Here is a 16,631-nt window from a genome sequence, read left to right as displayed (position 1 = left end):
TTCTTACAGTTCAGTTCACTGCTATATAAATTATGTGAAAAATAACATTTGATGGCTTAGAGTAGTGAAACAATTCGCTCTGGTACTGCTTCAATTTTCAAATTGTTTCATCCAGTAAGGTGAAACAGCGTATTTGTATTGCAAATGGACTTTGTTAGCGTATATACACTATGTAATATCATGTACTGGATGAGGTTCCCTAGCAGATCACAGAATCATAGAATCACCAAGGTTGGAAAAGACCTCCAAGATCATCCAGTTCGGTTACCCACTTACCAATATTTCCCATTAAATCACCCCCCTCATCTAAACATTTCTTGAACACCTCCAGAGCTGGTAACTCCACGGCCTCCCGGGGCAGCCCATTCCTGTGCCTGACCATTCTTTCAGAGAAGTTTTTCTTCATGTCCAACCTAATCCCCCTTCTTGATGTGTTGCAGGCAGGGATCCTTTGCTGCTGAGAAATGATATATGCTGTAAAAGGGCTGAATGGCCCAAGTGCTGTACACCAGCAGTCAGTGTCTGTTAAAACTTCACGTAACTTCTCTGCTCTTTAGAGACTGTGTATACTGCCAGTGGTTGGTGCTGGACCTTAAGACAGTGCATTTCTAGAGCAAAGAATATTTGCCATGTTGTTCAGTCTCAGGCAATGAATCCTGTGGCCAAGGAGGTAATGAGCCTGTTGGGTTAAGAGTGGCTAATTCCTTCTCTCCTCTCTTCATCCCTTGATACCACAAGATTCAGTATGCTTAAGATTGTTTTTGTCTCTTGCTTAAGTTGTCAGATCTGTGTAAGTCAGACAGACTTGGATACATGGACGTGTGCTATTTTACCACCATGGTCTTTCTGCACAACATTTGTCGTATGCATTTTATTTCAAACCTTGGTATTTTCCAGCTTCACTTGCACTTCATGAGAATAGCATGGGGAGGTGGAAGGAACAGCAGAGAGTAATTATGAGTGAGAAAACTTAGAAAATCCAAGATCAGTTCCACCCACAAGCAAAAAATGCTTGCTGTTGGCAGATAAAGCATTATATTTCATGCTGTGTTATGCAGCAGGGTGACACTGTCTGCGAGCACAGGCCATGGGTTCAGCTCTGAGCCCTACTGAAGTTGCCCAAACCTCTCCTCTCCACTTCCACGACAAAACATGAGAGCGACATCTCTTAGCTCAAGTGGATGGAGACTCTGGCTATTGAGGTTACCAAACAACATGTTCTTTAAAAAGTGTCTGAGAGTGAAAGGGGAAGGAGGTGGAGGAGGAGTAGGAAATAAATATAAAATACATGGGGAAATAGTCAACAGGAAGAGAAACAAAGAGAAAAGAAAGAAGTCAGACAAAAAACATGTGCTGACATGGTGCTTCTGCACATCATCCATTACATATCTGAGCATATACATAAAAAGCAACAGCGTTACAGACACTGCAATAGTTCTTTACACTGACGCATGAACTTTAAAGCTCACATCTCACTGTGCAAAATGACTGAAACCACTGTGCAGGTGAGAAATTATTTACTTCCCCTCACTGTGTTCTTCCCCTCCTTATGTGCTCCTATGCACTACTCTTCCCATTTTGCAATGACTCTTGGAGGACTTTCCTGACCCTGTGGCGTGGGGCTTGCCCAGATTTCTGACATGCTGCTATGGAACAGCAATGACATTATGGAGCCAAGCAGTGATCAACCAAAGTTATAGCCATTTATGTCACTGCCTTATCACTCTATATTCAAGTTTCTTAAACTACAGCACAGAAATTTAGTTAAAAAGTACCAGAAAAAGTTTCCAGAAAGATGTCAAAAGATGAGTAGCGATGCATACGTATTTTAAATATGTAACACTTACTTGTAAGGATCGTCAGCAAAAATAGGTACTCTGCATAAGATATCAGCCCTGAAATGAAACAGTTAAAAAATGACTCACATAAAATATATATCCCTATAACGAGATTTGAAAGATCAGATCTCATAAATGTGAAAATTGCAGTTCAACATCATTTAAAATAGGTCACTGAAGTAAGCCTCATAATTATTTAATAAAGTTTTTACTTCTTTTTTTAGTGCTCCAAAGGTAAAATTCCCTATCCGGAGACTCATCAATGTCCCCATCTCATCAGGAGAGTCAGGTTTATTTGGTATTAACAACAGGTCTGCATAAATCTCTGCGTTCACACTGCAAACATTCAGTGTTTATAGAAAAGGCAAATAAATTCGGAGTGCTTTGTCACATTTAGTACCCAGGAGGAGAAGCACTCAGCGCTGCCTGGATGGATCAAAGTGCTCCATCCCCTGGCAGCTGGGCCAGGAGGGGAGCAGCTTCCCATGGGGAACATGGCAGCGTGCAGAGCTGCCAAGCTAAGAGATTGCACTGATAGTGCGGCCGGGCTGCCTGCCAAGGGAGCCTTCTTTTTTTTTTTTTTATTTTAAATAGGAACACGTCCTTTCTACAAGGTGAAAGTATTTTCCCCCCTTTTGAAGGAAAATTCCAGTGTTTTCCTTTGAAATACCGCCTTAAGCAAAAAGCCTGAACAAACACAGAGATGCGATAGCGTCAAAATAGAGCGTAGAAGCTAAAGATAGAGCGTGCAACGAGGGTGGCTGAGCAGCACAATCTGAACCATCTGCACTGCAATAACGTTGGGAGAAAAAATGTAAAGGGCTTTTCTATAAATCACTTTTCAAAATAACTGAGCTACTTTTAACGCCTGAGCTAAACATTGTGTAATGCTGAAGCTGCTTAAAATAATGAAGTTCAAACGTGCCCATCTGTGTAAAGATAAACTATTTATAATAATTTATATAGAGTTAATTGATAGATAAAGAATCCACTTAAGCTTCACCAATAGACGATTAACTTCTGATAAATCATTGTTCTGAGCTGACAACATTTGTATTTGGTCTCAGACAGTGACTTACTTTAAGTTTTAACTTCCAGAGTTTAGGAATATTGGGCTGCTGGAAGCAACGGTCTGAAAATCTGAGAACAGATCTCCAAAGCCAGGCCTGACGCTGCTCCCTCTGCCGACCCACTCTGCGTCTGAGCTCCAGCTTTCCTCTCCATCAAAATAGGGCTATTCATTCACTCCACTTTCCAGCACGCACCATGTGTAACTCAGCACAGTACTGCACTCACAATGCACTGTGCAAATAAAAAATACTTTGCACAGAATCACAGAATCATTGTCATAGAATCATAGAATCATAGAATCACAAAGTTGGAAACGACCTGTAAGATCAACTAGTCCAACCGTCTCCTCATCACCACTGCCACCACAAGCACTAAACCACATCACGCAGCACGTCATCCAGACACCTCTTGAACACTGCCAGGGACGGCGACTCCACCACCTCCCTGGGCAGCCATTCCAGTGCCTGACCACTCTCTGAGAGAAACAGTTCTTCCTTACGTCTAATCTAAACCTCCTCTGATACAACTTGCGGACATTTCCCCGTGTCTTGCTTGTTGCCTGGGAAAATGTCATCTCAAATGTTTAGTTTTGCTTACAAGTTGTAGGGTTTTTTAGTCAGGGGAAAAGGAGGCTGAGGGGAGACCTTATTGCTCTCTCCCAATATCTGAAAGGTGCTTACAGCGAGAGCAGGGCTGGTCTCTTCTCACTGGTGACAGGTGGCAGGACGAGGGGAAATGGCCTCAAGTTGTGCCAGGGTAAGTTCAGGTTGGACATCAGGGAAAACTTATTTACAGAAAGGGTTGTGAAGCACTGGCATAGGCTCTCCAGGGAGGTGGTTGAGTCACCATCCCTGGATGTGTTTAAAAACCACTTGGATGTGGTGCTCAGGGACATGCTTTAGCGGAGGGTTGATAGAGTTAGGGTGCGATGGTCAGGTTGCGATTGGACTTGATGATCGTTAAGGTCTTTTCCAACCTGAGCAATTCTGTGATTCTGATTCTATGATTCTCATGTGTTGCCAATAAACTTAATATGGCCATTGCGAGGATATAAATTATTAGCATTGCTATAAAACTTGCTATCTTGTTCCTAGACAATGTCCAAGACTTCTACAAATTCAAAATCAAACAATTGGAAACAGAGATCTTACCCCATTTTTTATGCTACACACTTAAGATGAGATAGAAAATGGTCAGAAATAAATAGGAGAGGAAGAAAATCAAGCAGTGACACTTTGCTCTCTAGTTTTGTTTTATATGTGTCACAGCAAATGCAGTTAAAAAGAAGAAGATAAGGGAAGACAAGGAGGTAACTTTTCAAGTGGATAGAGAAAACACCTCCTAGGCTTGGACAACTGTGGACTTGGCACAGAGATCACCATCTGAAGATTTTACGAGCAAGGGATCATTGAATCACAGTACCATTATGATTGGAAAAGACCACAAAGATCACGTAGTCCAACTGTCAATGACGATCGCTGGCCAAGTGGATGGGGTGTCTCCCTCTCAGCTGTTCTGCACAGCAACTGCTCATGGCAGACGTGGAAGGTGGAAACACAGTGCTTCTGCCCAGCAGAGCAAAAGGAGGCCCCGTGTTGCTGAGATATGCAATAGGAGATAATGTACTTCGTAGATGACCACGGAAAAACATTGTTAGCAAAGCATTAGAAAGGATATGGACATGGCAGATAAAATAAAAAAAGTAATTGGAAGAGACCTTTAAGATCATCTAGTTCCAACCCCCTGCTATAGGCAGGGACACCTCCCTCTAGACCAGGTTGCTCAAAGCCCCGTCCAGCCTGGCCTTGAATGTTTCCATGGAGGGGGAATCCACAACCTCTCTGGGAACCTGTGCCAGTGTCTCACCACCCTCAGAGTAAAGCATTTCTTCCTAATGTCTACTCTGAATCTACGCTCTCCCATTTTAAAGCAATTTCAAAATGTTTTGATAAAGACAACCCTGCTCATGGCTTAAAGGAGGAGTGCAATGGCACCAATAACTGACTGCAAAGGGCTGCAAGGAGACAGCCCTGCAAGAAGTGGAAGGGCAGTTTTCATTCCACTACCTTAAGCTGAGTGGGAAGTCACTAAAGGGAAACAGGCGAAAAGATACAAGAAATGAAAATAGTGAAAACTGTCTTGATTGTTCTTTAAAGCCTCAGTATCTTAAAGTCAATCCAAAACACGTTCAATATTTTTTGGCAGGCTGATTATATCAAAATCGCTTGAGATGTAATTTCTTTTGACCCATGGTTTGATTACCATAAAAATTCTTCATTTGATCTTTTTGTTCTATCACTGTCTGCAGTGAATTGCCAACTTACCTTAACCATAAAGTAAATTAGTCAGTTCAGTAATTTTCATTGCACAGTAATCATTACAAAGTTACTCAAATTTTACGTTTAAAAGATGCAATGGAACATTAAAAAAATAGCAAAGCAAATTGCATTAATGTCCAAGTTAAAGCTTCACCTGCTGTCGAATGACTCAGCAGACTTGCAGCCAAGTATTTTCATTTAGCATTGGCAAAACATTATAATTTTCTAAGACTATATGAAGCTTTCCTGTGCCTCCTTGGAAATCTCTACCCTCAGGCTTTATAGCAAATGCTGACAGGACGATATACTCACTATCGAACAAATCATTAATATACCACAAAAGATGGTGTACATTTTAAAACAGCCACTAGAAGGCAGAGTTCCCCAGCTTTACACTTCACAAACTGGACTGAGAGTGCTCCCTCCACTCTATGTTTAAAAAAGAATTTGATGGTAGTTAAAATAAATCTCAGCTAAACCACGGAACAGGTGTAGATTCATTATTTCGGTATGTGTAAAAGTGGTATTTAATGCATAAATATTTATAGCTGGATCTGAAGACAAAAGCGTCGATGTCAGTACAGAGAGATCATGACCAAAAACTGCACGTGCTGTAAAGTCATAGAGATGACAGCACTGTGTGTTTCTGCATCATCTCCAATTCCTACCAGATCCTTGAAGGGCAAAGTATGAGGACCCACAGAGCTACATGAGAGGAGGCTGGTGGTCCCAGGACAGAAAAGACATTCCAGCAGCCCCAAGCAGCCAGCTGGCGTAGTACAGTGCCGGGGGCTCTGCTGCTTTGCTATGTTCTCGCTTTCTCTTGGTGGATTCCTGATTTTCCCAGGCAGAACGTGTTAGGGATTTGTGCTGTCAACCACTACAGAAAGAAAAGCCTTAAGAAAGCAGTGATAGGGAAACAATATCCAAGAATTAAATACTGGGAATCCTTTAAATCCTGTCCTGGGAAAGAAGATAACAAATAGTAATTTGAAAAGACAGGAGGTAAATATTCAGCATGAAACAGACTTCCTCAGGATTGGAAAGAAATGTTGAACTTGTTCAGAGAGGTGACAGGGCTGCAGGCAGGGGATGCTCACAGCCTCTGCATTACACAGACAGAAAGAGCAACGACCACGGACCAAGGGATGTGGGCTGACCTCTACCATGCACTTTGTGAATAGACACTGCCAGTCCTTCTCATTAGTCTGGGGAGTTCAGTCTTTGTTACTGATGAAATGGTTAATTACTCATTTATTTGTTTTCCTTGATCGTCTTGTTTGTTTTCCCTCCCTTCAATTAATTTATGTTAATGAGGTGTTTATTTGGTGTTTTTAATTCCCCCGTTGTTTCACAAACAATATCCCAGCCCTCAGCATTTTCTCTTCCTGTGTTGCCAGCTGAAAGGTGGAACTGCTGGGTTAAAAGAAACCCCAGCACACTGCTCTTGTGGGGCAGCACTGAGCTCCCAATGAAGCAGAAACAACTGTCACTGCCCCTGGAACTATAGAGGACACTTTACATAATCAGATACAAATTTTCTTTTTTTCTTTGCTTCCACGCATTTAAGTTATACAATGAAACAGCAGTTTATTAACAAGCCTTAGAAGTCCACTTTGTACCCTTTTAGCCTCTTCCTCTTCTCTAAGACTGCTTTTTAATTTCTCCAGGAGGCTCTCAGCCCCCAGCCCTGCCTCCTGCCTCCTCCTCGTGTAACTGAGACATGCCAAGGTGGCAGCAGCTGCTGAGATGGGGATGAAGTCAAATCCATGCAACTGTCTTTAAAACTAGATTCAATTCATACTGTCTGATGAGATAAAAAACAAGATGTGTTTCTCGGTACCAAAAGTATCTCGTTACCTTTATCGCCAAGCTCTCTAAAAAAGGTCGGTCCTGGTTTAGCTTTTGTAACACACAGCAGTGCAGCATCCACCTCCTTTAGAGACACAAAAAAGGAAAACCAGTTTAGAAAAAGAAATCTTTTTGGTTGAGAAACAGAAAGAATGCAAGTTCTTTTGAAGAACGAAAGGAACATTTTGCTTACCTTTTTTGTCAGTTTCTTGGCTGAGCTTTTACCTACAATAAAAAAAAATCATCATAATTCAATAACAAAGTCTGACTTTAAACTTTGATCAGGTTCTGTGACATTTCTTCAGATTTTTATGGGAAAGTGGTAAGTAATATGAAACAGAATATTTTGCAGCAGGCAGTTTGTTTCTAATTTCCACTATGATCCAGAATGGACAACTTCAAAATAATACGAGCAACCTGTCCAAATGCTCTTCAACCTCAGTGAAATCACAAACCACCTCGGTATCTATGACTAATTTATGGGTGTGATTTTGCACTCTGTGGGCTACCAATGCAGTACAGATTCCAAAGTAAGATTATACAGTAAGAAATAGTTGTATTATTTACAAAAGGATTTGTACATATGCATAAGAAGCCTTCCAGTGCAGGTTGCATATTCAAATGCTAAGAAATACCAAAAAAAAAAAAAGCAAGAAAAATGTGATGTTACCAAGCAGAAGTAAATTGAACAACTCTTCCTCCTGAAACAGCATAAGGATGAAACCATACAGGCTCTGAAGTTCAGTTTTCCCAGAGAGCTGTGGGTGCCCCATCCCTGGCGGAGCTCAAGGCCAGGTTGGATGGGCCTGGGGCAGCCTGGGCTGGTGGTGGCAGGAGAGTGGGACTGGGTGTACTGCAAAGGCCCTTCCAACCCAAACCATTCTATGGTTTATGACAAGTGCCTAACAGTAGGTTCAAACCTATACACTCATGCAGGGAGAGCATTGGTGCAGCACAAGATCATCCTCCTGTGCAACCACCTGGCTGCAGGGCTGCATTGTGTTACCGGCAGCATGTTTCAGCTGCTGCGACTGCAGCCACATAAAGCCTGTGCTCCAGCGCTCCTCGGGTCCCCTCTGTTTCCTCAGCATTTCTCCTCATAAAGATCCTAAAATCTTGTGTCCTTCACTCCTCCTGCTCTCATTGCTCCCTTCCACCATCACCACTCCTGTGCACCAGTCATTCCTTACCCAGCTTTCTGATGCTGGGTAAGCATAAGCAGAGCTGCTTTGTTTGCTCTCGGGGCTGATGCCACCAGATGCAGCCTGAATTACTGAATCACAAAATCATTAAGGCTGTAGAAGACCTCTAAGATTATCTAGTCCAACTGCCCTCCCATCCTCACCATGCCCACTAACCACATTCTTCAGTGCCAAATCTTTACCTTTTCTGCACCACCTCCCTGGGCAACCTGTGCCACTGCCTCACCACTCTTCCTGACAAGAAATCTTTCCTAACACATTTTCCCTGCTTTGTGCTCAGGCTCCGGGCTGCTCCATGGGCCTCTTGCACACACATGGCCCCCAGCACTGTGCTGCCTATGGGAACGGGGCACGATAGAGGCAGCCTGAAGGGCAGCAGCCCACAACCTTCTACCAAGCATGTTCATATGCCTGTAACCCAGCCAAAATGGGGTGCAATCTCACCCAAACTGCAAAGTTCCATAACAGTGGGAAAAGATATGTCCAGCAGCCGGGGAACCCCACTGGCAACTTTTAGCATCAAACCAGGGAAGCTGCCGGAGCATCTCAATCAGCAACAGTTTGCTTTCAGTATGGGCAAACCAGTGCGTTCGTCTCTGCTCCCCAAATTGGCAGTAATGTTTTTTTTTGCTGAAAAATTCCTCTCCCCAGCCCCCAAATTAGCCTAAGGCAGACACCTGGCACATAACATTTCAGCCCAAATGTTTAAGTTTGACAAAAGTTATAAGCAACTAAAATTAGGGTTTTATAACTGGAGTGTTGAGTGACCCCAGCAACAGGTGTTGCCAGTACCACCTGTCACTGCACATGAATACATTTTTGTACAGCGTGTGTAAATATATTTACATGCGCACATATATAAAGCCACAAGGATAGATATCTCCTAGCTCAAAGGAAGCATGAAATCCTCTACTTTGCCTCATTTGAGATAAAAGAAGTCAGGCTACAAACAGTTTGGGAGAGCAAGTAAAATCCCTGTGCCCAGCAGGGCTGAGTGCTGAGCAGGGCCATGTAAAAATGCCACAGAGCCCTGTAATGAAAGGCTGGTTAGCAAAGGCTGTGATTCAGAGCTCAGCTTTGAAATGTCATCTCCTCCAAACAGCAAATTTCAGCACGGAATTAAATTGCACCACGGCAGCTCTTTTGTCCCTGGGAGCCCCACATGGCAAAAAGCCCTGTAAAAGAGAATGAGTCAGGCTGCAGGACCATGAAGGAACAAAGTGAAAAATCACCCTGCCATCATTTTTGCTGAAAATGCTCCTTCTTGTTGTTATAGTTTTGAATCCAACCACAAAGCCTTATCTGGTTTGCTGCAACTCTGCTCATTCCACTCTCCTGGAGGATGACAAAGCATCACTCTAGGAGGCAGGCAGTACCTACTGTCAGCTTCTAGGAGGATGGGGAAGGAGACAAGCTGAATTCTGCAAGCTGGATTGGGTAATTGATGCGAGCAATGGAGAGAGTACTGGAAGCTGCAGCTGAGACACTATTTGGTCAATTTTGTGAGGCTTGGTTACATCTGTGCTTCTCCTCTATGCCGCATTCAGCACAATAACTGAAACACTTCAGCTACTCAGTTTTAGGGAATATGTCCTCAGTGAGGATAAGTCCACCTTGATAAAAATTAGGAAAGAGGAGGAAAATATCTTATAGATGTGTGGGCCCTCCTTTCATCATCCTGCAGTCATAAATGCAATTGTTTAGAACTTACATGAAGACCTGTAGCAGTTGTCAACACCTCCTGTCCTGCATTCAGCTATGGCGTCCCTCCAGAGGAAGGTTAAGAAGTTGACATATCAGCTGACCTGTTTTGGAGCTGAAAAGACAGCAGCAGTGACACAGAGGTGCTCATGCTACCACTGTCTGGGCAAACTTGGCTTGTGGGAGAGGTCTGACAGAGGAGATGCAGCCTTGGCTGAGTGGCAAAAGAGGAGAAATAGGAAGAGGTTAAAGAGAAGGAGAAGGAGGAAGAGGAGGACTGCCACGACATTCCAGAATGTAGTGAGGGGCAGCTACTCCAACACAAGAGGTGGGAGGGCAGGAGGAAATGGGACTGAAAGATAAATTAAGACATTTTTCTTCTTTGCTAAGTAGCTGATACAGCAGATTAGGAAAAGTGGAGCCATTTTTTTGTTTAGCACTGCTCTTCTCAAATGGTATTGCAAATCAAAATTTCTTATAACCTAGGCGAATGAAAAAGGCATGCAGATTTCTGCAAGCATGTGTGCTAGCACACCAGTACTTCTCTGGGAAAAAAAACCCGCAGCTGACATTTAGGGCACTGGTGGTATTTTTCACGTTGCTCTTTGGGTAAAGAAATTAGAAGAAGAATTAAAAGAAAATTAGAATGCAATCTTACAACAATGTTATAATTTAAACTAAAGAATGGGTTTCCTCTAATAATTACCTGCATATTTTCTGAGAATAAAGTCCATTTATACCCTGTGTTGGTACTGTCACCATATAAAATCATCTGAGAAGGTTCACATCTCAGATTTCACTTGGAAACATTACCTACTTTAATTGTAGCACCCGTAATATTCCTTGAATACTGATTTAGCTCGTGGAGCCTACCTTTCCCATTTATTCCTTTCCTAACAATGAAGTCCCTTTAGAAGACCAACAAGGAAAGCTCTGTTAATATTGCTCTCTCGCATATCAAATGTGCAGCCCTCTGAGGTACAACATCTTTTAAGGCCTTGTCTATAGTAATTAAGCGAGTGTGGTTAATTCTTCTTTGCTAGGAATGCACTGTGAAAGTAGGAATGGCTTTCTTACCCAGTTGAAAAAATGCCTCTTCGTCTATAGGTTAGATCTTGGTGCTGCCATTGCTGACCCGTGATCACAAACATTCCAGGCTCTCAGTCCCTCTCTGAGGAATATACGCAAGGATCTAATTATTAGGAACTACTTCATGTAACATGTAGAAGATCTGTACGATGCACTTCGGCTGCCAAGACCGTGATGGAATTCTGGCCTGAAGTCCAACAAGCATTTTCATGGCTCTCTATCTATCTCACAGGTGCCATTGTCTCATTTTCACTATTGGCAGTGGATCCATGAAACAATCACAGGGTACAGATACATCTTTCACAGAATAAAAGCCATTCTAGTTTTTAAATTGAACGAATACCGAGCCTACTTGCAAGCAGACAAATGCTGTGCTGTTAGCCAAGAAAGTTAGCTGACAAATGTAATTAAGAAAATACTGCCAAGAGTAGCTACTTCAGCTTCTACTTGCCCTCGGCAAGCCTGCGTATTTTGTCACATACATTCCTTACTATAGAAGAGTTTCCATCAACTCTCAATTTTCCACACCATGATGCAAAAGGAACCCGACATTGATGTTAGGATTAACATGAGGAAAAGGCTGAATTGAACAAGTACCCACTTGCACTCCCTAACTGCCATTTACACCCAACCCATGCAGCCAAGGAAAAGCTCAGATCTGACAAAGAATGTTCAGAGCCAAAGAATGAAAGAAAGCACCAAGATCCATCATTATAACAACAAGCAAATGCCAAAGTAAAGCAGAAAAATTACTATAATCTGATGGTAGAGAAAGCAGAATTGTATGTCTCTGCAAGACTGCACTATTTTTCTAACACGGAAATTAAAATTAATTTTAAAAGAAGTATTTCTCACAGACTTAAATTCAAATTAGAACACTATAAAATAGGGATCTTTCCATAGAAGAACAACAGATTCCTGTCCCTTTCATCAGCAAAGTCAGTGAGAATGTTTGTCCAGGATGTCTCTTCAGCTCTACCTCAGATGGCCACAGTGAAAACCAAGTGAAAAAAAAATCTACTTAAAGTTTTTTTTTTAATTTAGGCAGGAACCAACAGTAGCTTTGCAGGAGCTTGCTGAGTTCAAAGTCATGCTGAGGAATGAGGAAGTTATCTGTTTTTTTTTCCTGGAGAAAACATGAAGACAATTCAACCCAACCCAAATTCTTCAAAATGATGGGTGGAAGGATCTTAGGCAGGATGGGCAGCACAGATGTAAACTGTGGGCTGCGAGGGTTGGAGTCTTTCTAAAACCAAAAATGCCATGAGCAGCTCATACTGGGGCCTATATAGAGGAGTTCCTGCTGCAGCCATGTCTGTAATGGGAACAAGAGTTTGTTCTTCCTCCTCTGAGACCACCACCAACCTCCACACAAGCCAAACCCTGCAACTTCTGCCCCTGGTCCCAGTGAGCTGGGTTAGATAAGAATCACGGATGCTGAATTTCATTCAGGAGACCGGGTTAAAATTTTTGTTTAAATTAGCCCAACATACAAAGTCACTGAAATGCAGTAGTTTCTATTGATTTCCCATCTCTCTCTCACATATCCTTGCCCAAGGAGGCTGTGGATGCTCCATCTCTTTAAGCACTCCAGGCAAGGCTGGATGCGGCTCTGGGCAGCCTGGTCTGGTGGTTGGTGACCCTGCACATAGCAGGGGGATTGAAACTAGATGATCATTGTGGTCCTTTTTAATCCAGGCCATTCTATGATTCTATGATATGATATGATTTTTGAATACAATAGTGGACAGGTAACTTATGTCAGCAAGTTCTCATTTGGTTGCCCTTTTTTCTTACATTCTCAGTTCTTTAAAACTTTAGAGCTTAATGTTAAAACTATGAATGTAAGGGGCACTACAGAAACAAGTAATTACTACTTTAAAGCCTCCTTGTGAAATAGTGGTGACAGAGAGAAATCATGGGTAGCTAAATAAATGGAAGCCTTTTGAAGGCACACGACCAAGCTGTCAGATTCCCATGATAACTACGGGCAAACCAATATCTGAATAATAAATGAGAGTGCTATTTAAATGAATTAAGAAACCACTTCAGCTAGAAAGCTTTTACTGAATTACTGCATTGCTCCACTGAACTATAATTGATAGAAGTCATTTCAATCACACGAATTAGTGAATCAAACCACCTGAATTAAAATCGAAGTATGCTCAGTGGTAAAGTAAATTTACAATAACAGAAGCTTGATGTACTTTACAAAACAAGCTCTGCATCTTTTGGAAACAGGCTTTGCATCTGTCCTTTATTTAGAGCAATTGTTCTTCCCAGGAAGTGAGGGATACACAGTGCTGGGTGCAGGCCAGTGCTGGCAGGTCTCCATTTCAGAGCAGTGCTTGTACCAGAACCACCCGATGCCAGAAGGCTTCTCCATGAGTAAGGCAGCCTGGGGTAGCAGGGGTGGGAAATGACACGGGGAGGGAACTTCAAAGGATGACACAGTCTTTTAGGAAATTGAAACGGAGTGAAAATATTGGATAGGTCAGTTTTCAAAACCTGTTGAAGAGACAGTGGCACACAGTTCCCCATGTTACTAGGAATTCCGAACTAACCCTTGGCACTGGCTGAAGAGCACAAAGCAAAGAAGAGCATGCAGCAGCTGCTGAGCAGCTACCTGAGGTTGCCCACTGGGCTGGTAGTGAGGCCAGGACTGGAGGCAGCATCCAGAAGAAAAATACGCGGTGTGATGTGCAAGTCTCCAAACTCCCAAATGAGCCTCCCAAGCTTGGTTGCTCTGGCTTCATTCAGACAGCTAAAAATTAGATGCCTAAATCTATGGAGCTTTGCTGTATATGATGGCGTACGTAGGAAAGGGTTTATAATTAGCCTCAAAATGTGCTTCTCCTATTTCTGAGCTGAAAAAGAGCTCGGATGCTCAAAAGCTTGCCTAATTTTTCCAACTTAGAGCATCTGGTCTAATAAAAGACATTATCTCTGTCTACAAACAGAGATACAAACCTCACCCTGACTCCAGGATCCCTTTATTGTCAAGAGAGAACAGACATAACAAAAGAGCTATCTATTCCACATTGAGATAGGTGCCTACCACAGGCCTTGAACCTACCTGTTTCCTTCCATTAACTTTTAGGAGATCCTGCAGCCACTTGCTCTAACCTGACATTCACTTTTATATATCTAAATTGAATAGATGCATCCTTCCGCAAGCAACCAGAAAATTCAAACCATGATTGCTGTCATGGTTTTGTGTGCTGCTGTTATAATTATTTTGGGGTCTCCTGTTTCCTTTTTTTTCCGGAGGCGCGGATCTGCAGATCCCTCCGCCCCGCTCGTCACGGAACCGGGCCGAACCAGCCCGTAAACCATTGCTTTTTCTACTTGTTATTATCTGTGATGTATTGTTTTCCACTCTCCAGATTGATGTCAGGAGTACTAAAGGCAGGAATTCTGTTTTATTAACAACTTTATCAAATGCAAAGGGTAACATGGATTATAGTAGAGGATGCAGAGTGAGTTGCATAATTAGAGCAATGAGGTATTATAGAGGACAATTGCTGAAAGAAGCTGTATCCATGATGTGCATTGCAGAGACAAAAGTGGAGAATGGCTCTTGCCAACCTACAGAGAATATTATACATTCAGACTTTTGGGATAGCATCTCTTGAACTGGCACAAGCCTGCGCCATAGAGCAATATGTTGTCATCGTCCCCTATTGCTAAAAATCACCACTTCTTGAAGTAGAGTAGTGCTGGAGCACATGTTAGGTTAAGGTACTAGCAACAAATGAAGATAAACTATTAAGACAGCTTAGAAGCACTGGAGTTTTAATTCTGTTCTTCTAGAAAACCGGATTCCTGGCCTAAGAGCTCTGAAGTCTCTTTGGAGGCTAGAGAAGTGTAACAAAAATCACAAGAATCACAAGAATCACAAGGTTGGAAACAACCTATAATATCATCCAGTCCAACCGTCTCCTCGTCACCATTGCCACCACTAGTACTAAACCACATCACACAGCATGTCATCCAGACGCGTCTTGAACACTGCCAGGGACGGTGACTCCACCACCTCCCTGGGCAGCCATTCCAGTGCCTGACCACTCTCTGAGAGAAGAAGTTCTTCCTTATGTCCAACCTGAACCTCCTCCGATACAACTTGTGGCCACTTCCCCATGTCCTGCTCGTTGCCTGGGAGAAGAGGCCAGATCCCTCTTCACCACAGCCTCCCTTAAGGAGGTTGTAGAGTGCAATGAGGTCTCCCCTGAGCCTCCTCTTCTCCAGACTGAACAATCCCAGCTCCCTCAGCCGCTCCTCATAAGACTTGTGCTCCAGACCCCTCACCAGTTTTGTTGCCCTTCTCTGAACACGCTCCAGGATCTCAACATCTTTCCTGTAGTGAGGGGCCCAAAACTGAACACAATACTCGAGGTGCGGCCTCACCAGTGCTGAGTACAGGGGGATGATCACCTCCCTGCTCCTGCTGGCCACACCATTTCTGATGCAGGCCAGGATGCCGTTGGCCCTCTTGGCCACCTGAGCACACTGTCGGCTCATGTTCAGCTGAGGATCAACCAACACCCCCAGGTCCTTCTCTTCTTCACACTCATCCAGCCACTCATCCCCAAGCCTGTAACACTGCATGGGGTTGTTATGGCCAAAATGGAGGACCCGACACTTGGCCTTGTTGAACCTCATCCCATTCACCTCAGCCCAGCGGTTCAGCCTGTCTAAATCCGTCTGAAGGGCCTCCCTACACTCAGGCAGATCAACACCACCTCCCAGCTGGGTATCATCTGCAAACTTGCTGAGGGTGCACTCAATCCCCTCATCCAGGTGAATGAAGAGGTAAGTAAAGTACAGCAATAAGAGCAATGATGAAATGACACAACTAAAAATGTAACTGCATGCACAACTTGAAAAAATTGCCTCTCAGTTACAAACGGAGATTAATTTGGATTCAGAATGAAAATGCATGCATATCATTCATCCCACAATCATAAAGAATGAAAAAAGGTCAGTGCCTTAACAGCACCAGAAGTTTACTCTAATCTCCCTCTGTAAGACTTGATTTAAGCTTATGTGCTCAATGATTAGCTGCCATCACTACCACAGCAACTATCCCTGTTGTACCTTATTCAATCACTTCCTCTGCAATTTGTACTCTTCCATTCGTTGTCTGAAGGTCTTACCTACTGTCACTGCTTCCACACGTCTTGCAAAATGTAAGAAAATGAAAGTGCAGTTAAAGACAAGAATATAAAGAATGCAATGATAATATAAGAATTGTAAAAATGTAATTATCAAAAGTTGGATTCATATGCTGGCAAACATAACTGAGGTGCCAGGTGAGGAATTCATCCTTTGTGTGTGGGAATTTATGACTAACATAAAGCTACCTTACTAATTAATCCTGGAATAAGAGCAAAGAGGATCACAGAATCATAGAATCATAGAATGCCTTGGGTTGAAAGAGACCCAAGGACCATCAAGTTCCAACCCCCTGCCATAGGCAGGGTCACCAACCTCCAGATCCGGTACTAGACCAGGCTGCCCAAGGCCAAATCCAACCTGGCCTTGAACACCTCCGGGGATGG

At 43.0% G+C, this 16,631-nt stretch overlaps 1 protein-coding gene across 3 annotated transcripts in view; it reads right to left on the bottom strand.

Annotated features, from left to right (window-relative positions):
* Positions 1–16,631, bottom strand: part of MICU2 (mitochondrial calcium uptake 2) — a 134,366-nt gene that overhangs the window by 29,024 nt on the left and 88,711 nt on the right. For all 3 annotated transcript variants that reach the window (XM_042839254.1, XM_042839256.1, XM_042839255.1), the window contains exons 3-5: positions 7,272–7,303; positions 7,088–7,163; positions 1,848–1,895 (exon numbers count right to left, since the gene is read on the bottom strand). In XM_042839254.1, the coding sequence (XP_042695188.1) occupies positions 1,848–1,895; positions 7,088–7,163; positions 7,272–7,303 (156 nt within the window). The remainder of the gene's footprint in view (positions 1–1,847; positions 1,896–7,087; positions 7,164–7,271; positions 7,304–16,631) is intronic.

This window comes from Centrocercus urophasianus, unplaced genomic scaffold (genome assembly GCF_019232065.1).
Source record: "Centrocercus urophasianus isolate 14NV4802_14NV808 unplaced genomic scaffold, USGS_Curo_1.0 seq_9, whole genome shotgun sequence".
In the NCBI taxonomy this organism is placed as follows: domain Eukaryota; kingdom Metazoa; phylum Chordata; class Aves; order Galliformes; family Phasianidae; genus Centrocercus; species Centrocercus urophasianus.
Note: the sequence above shows the minus strand (reverse complement) of the source record. Positions and strands in the feature narration are given on the sequence as shown.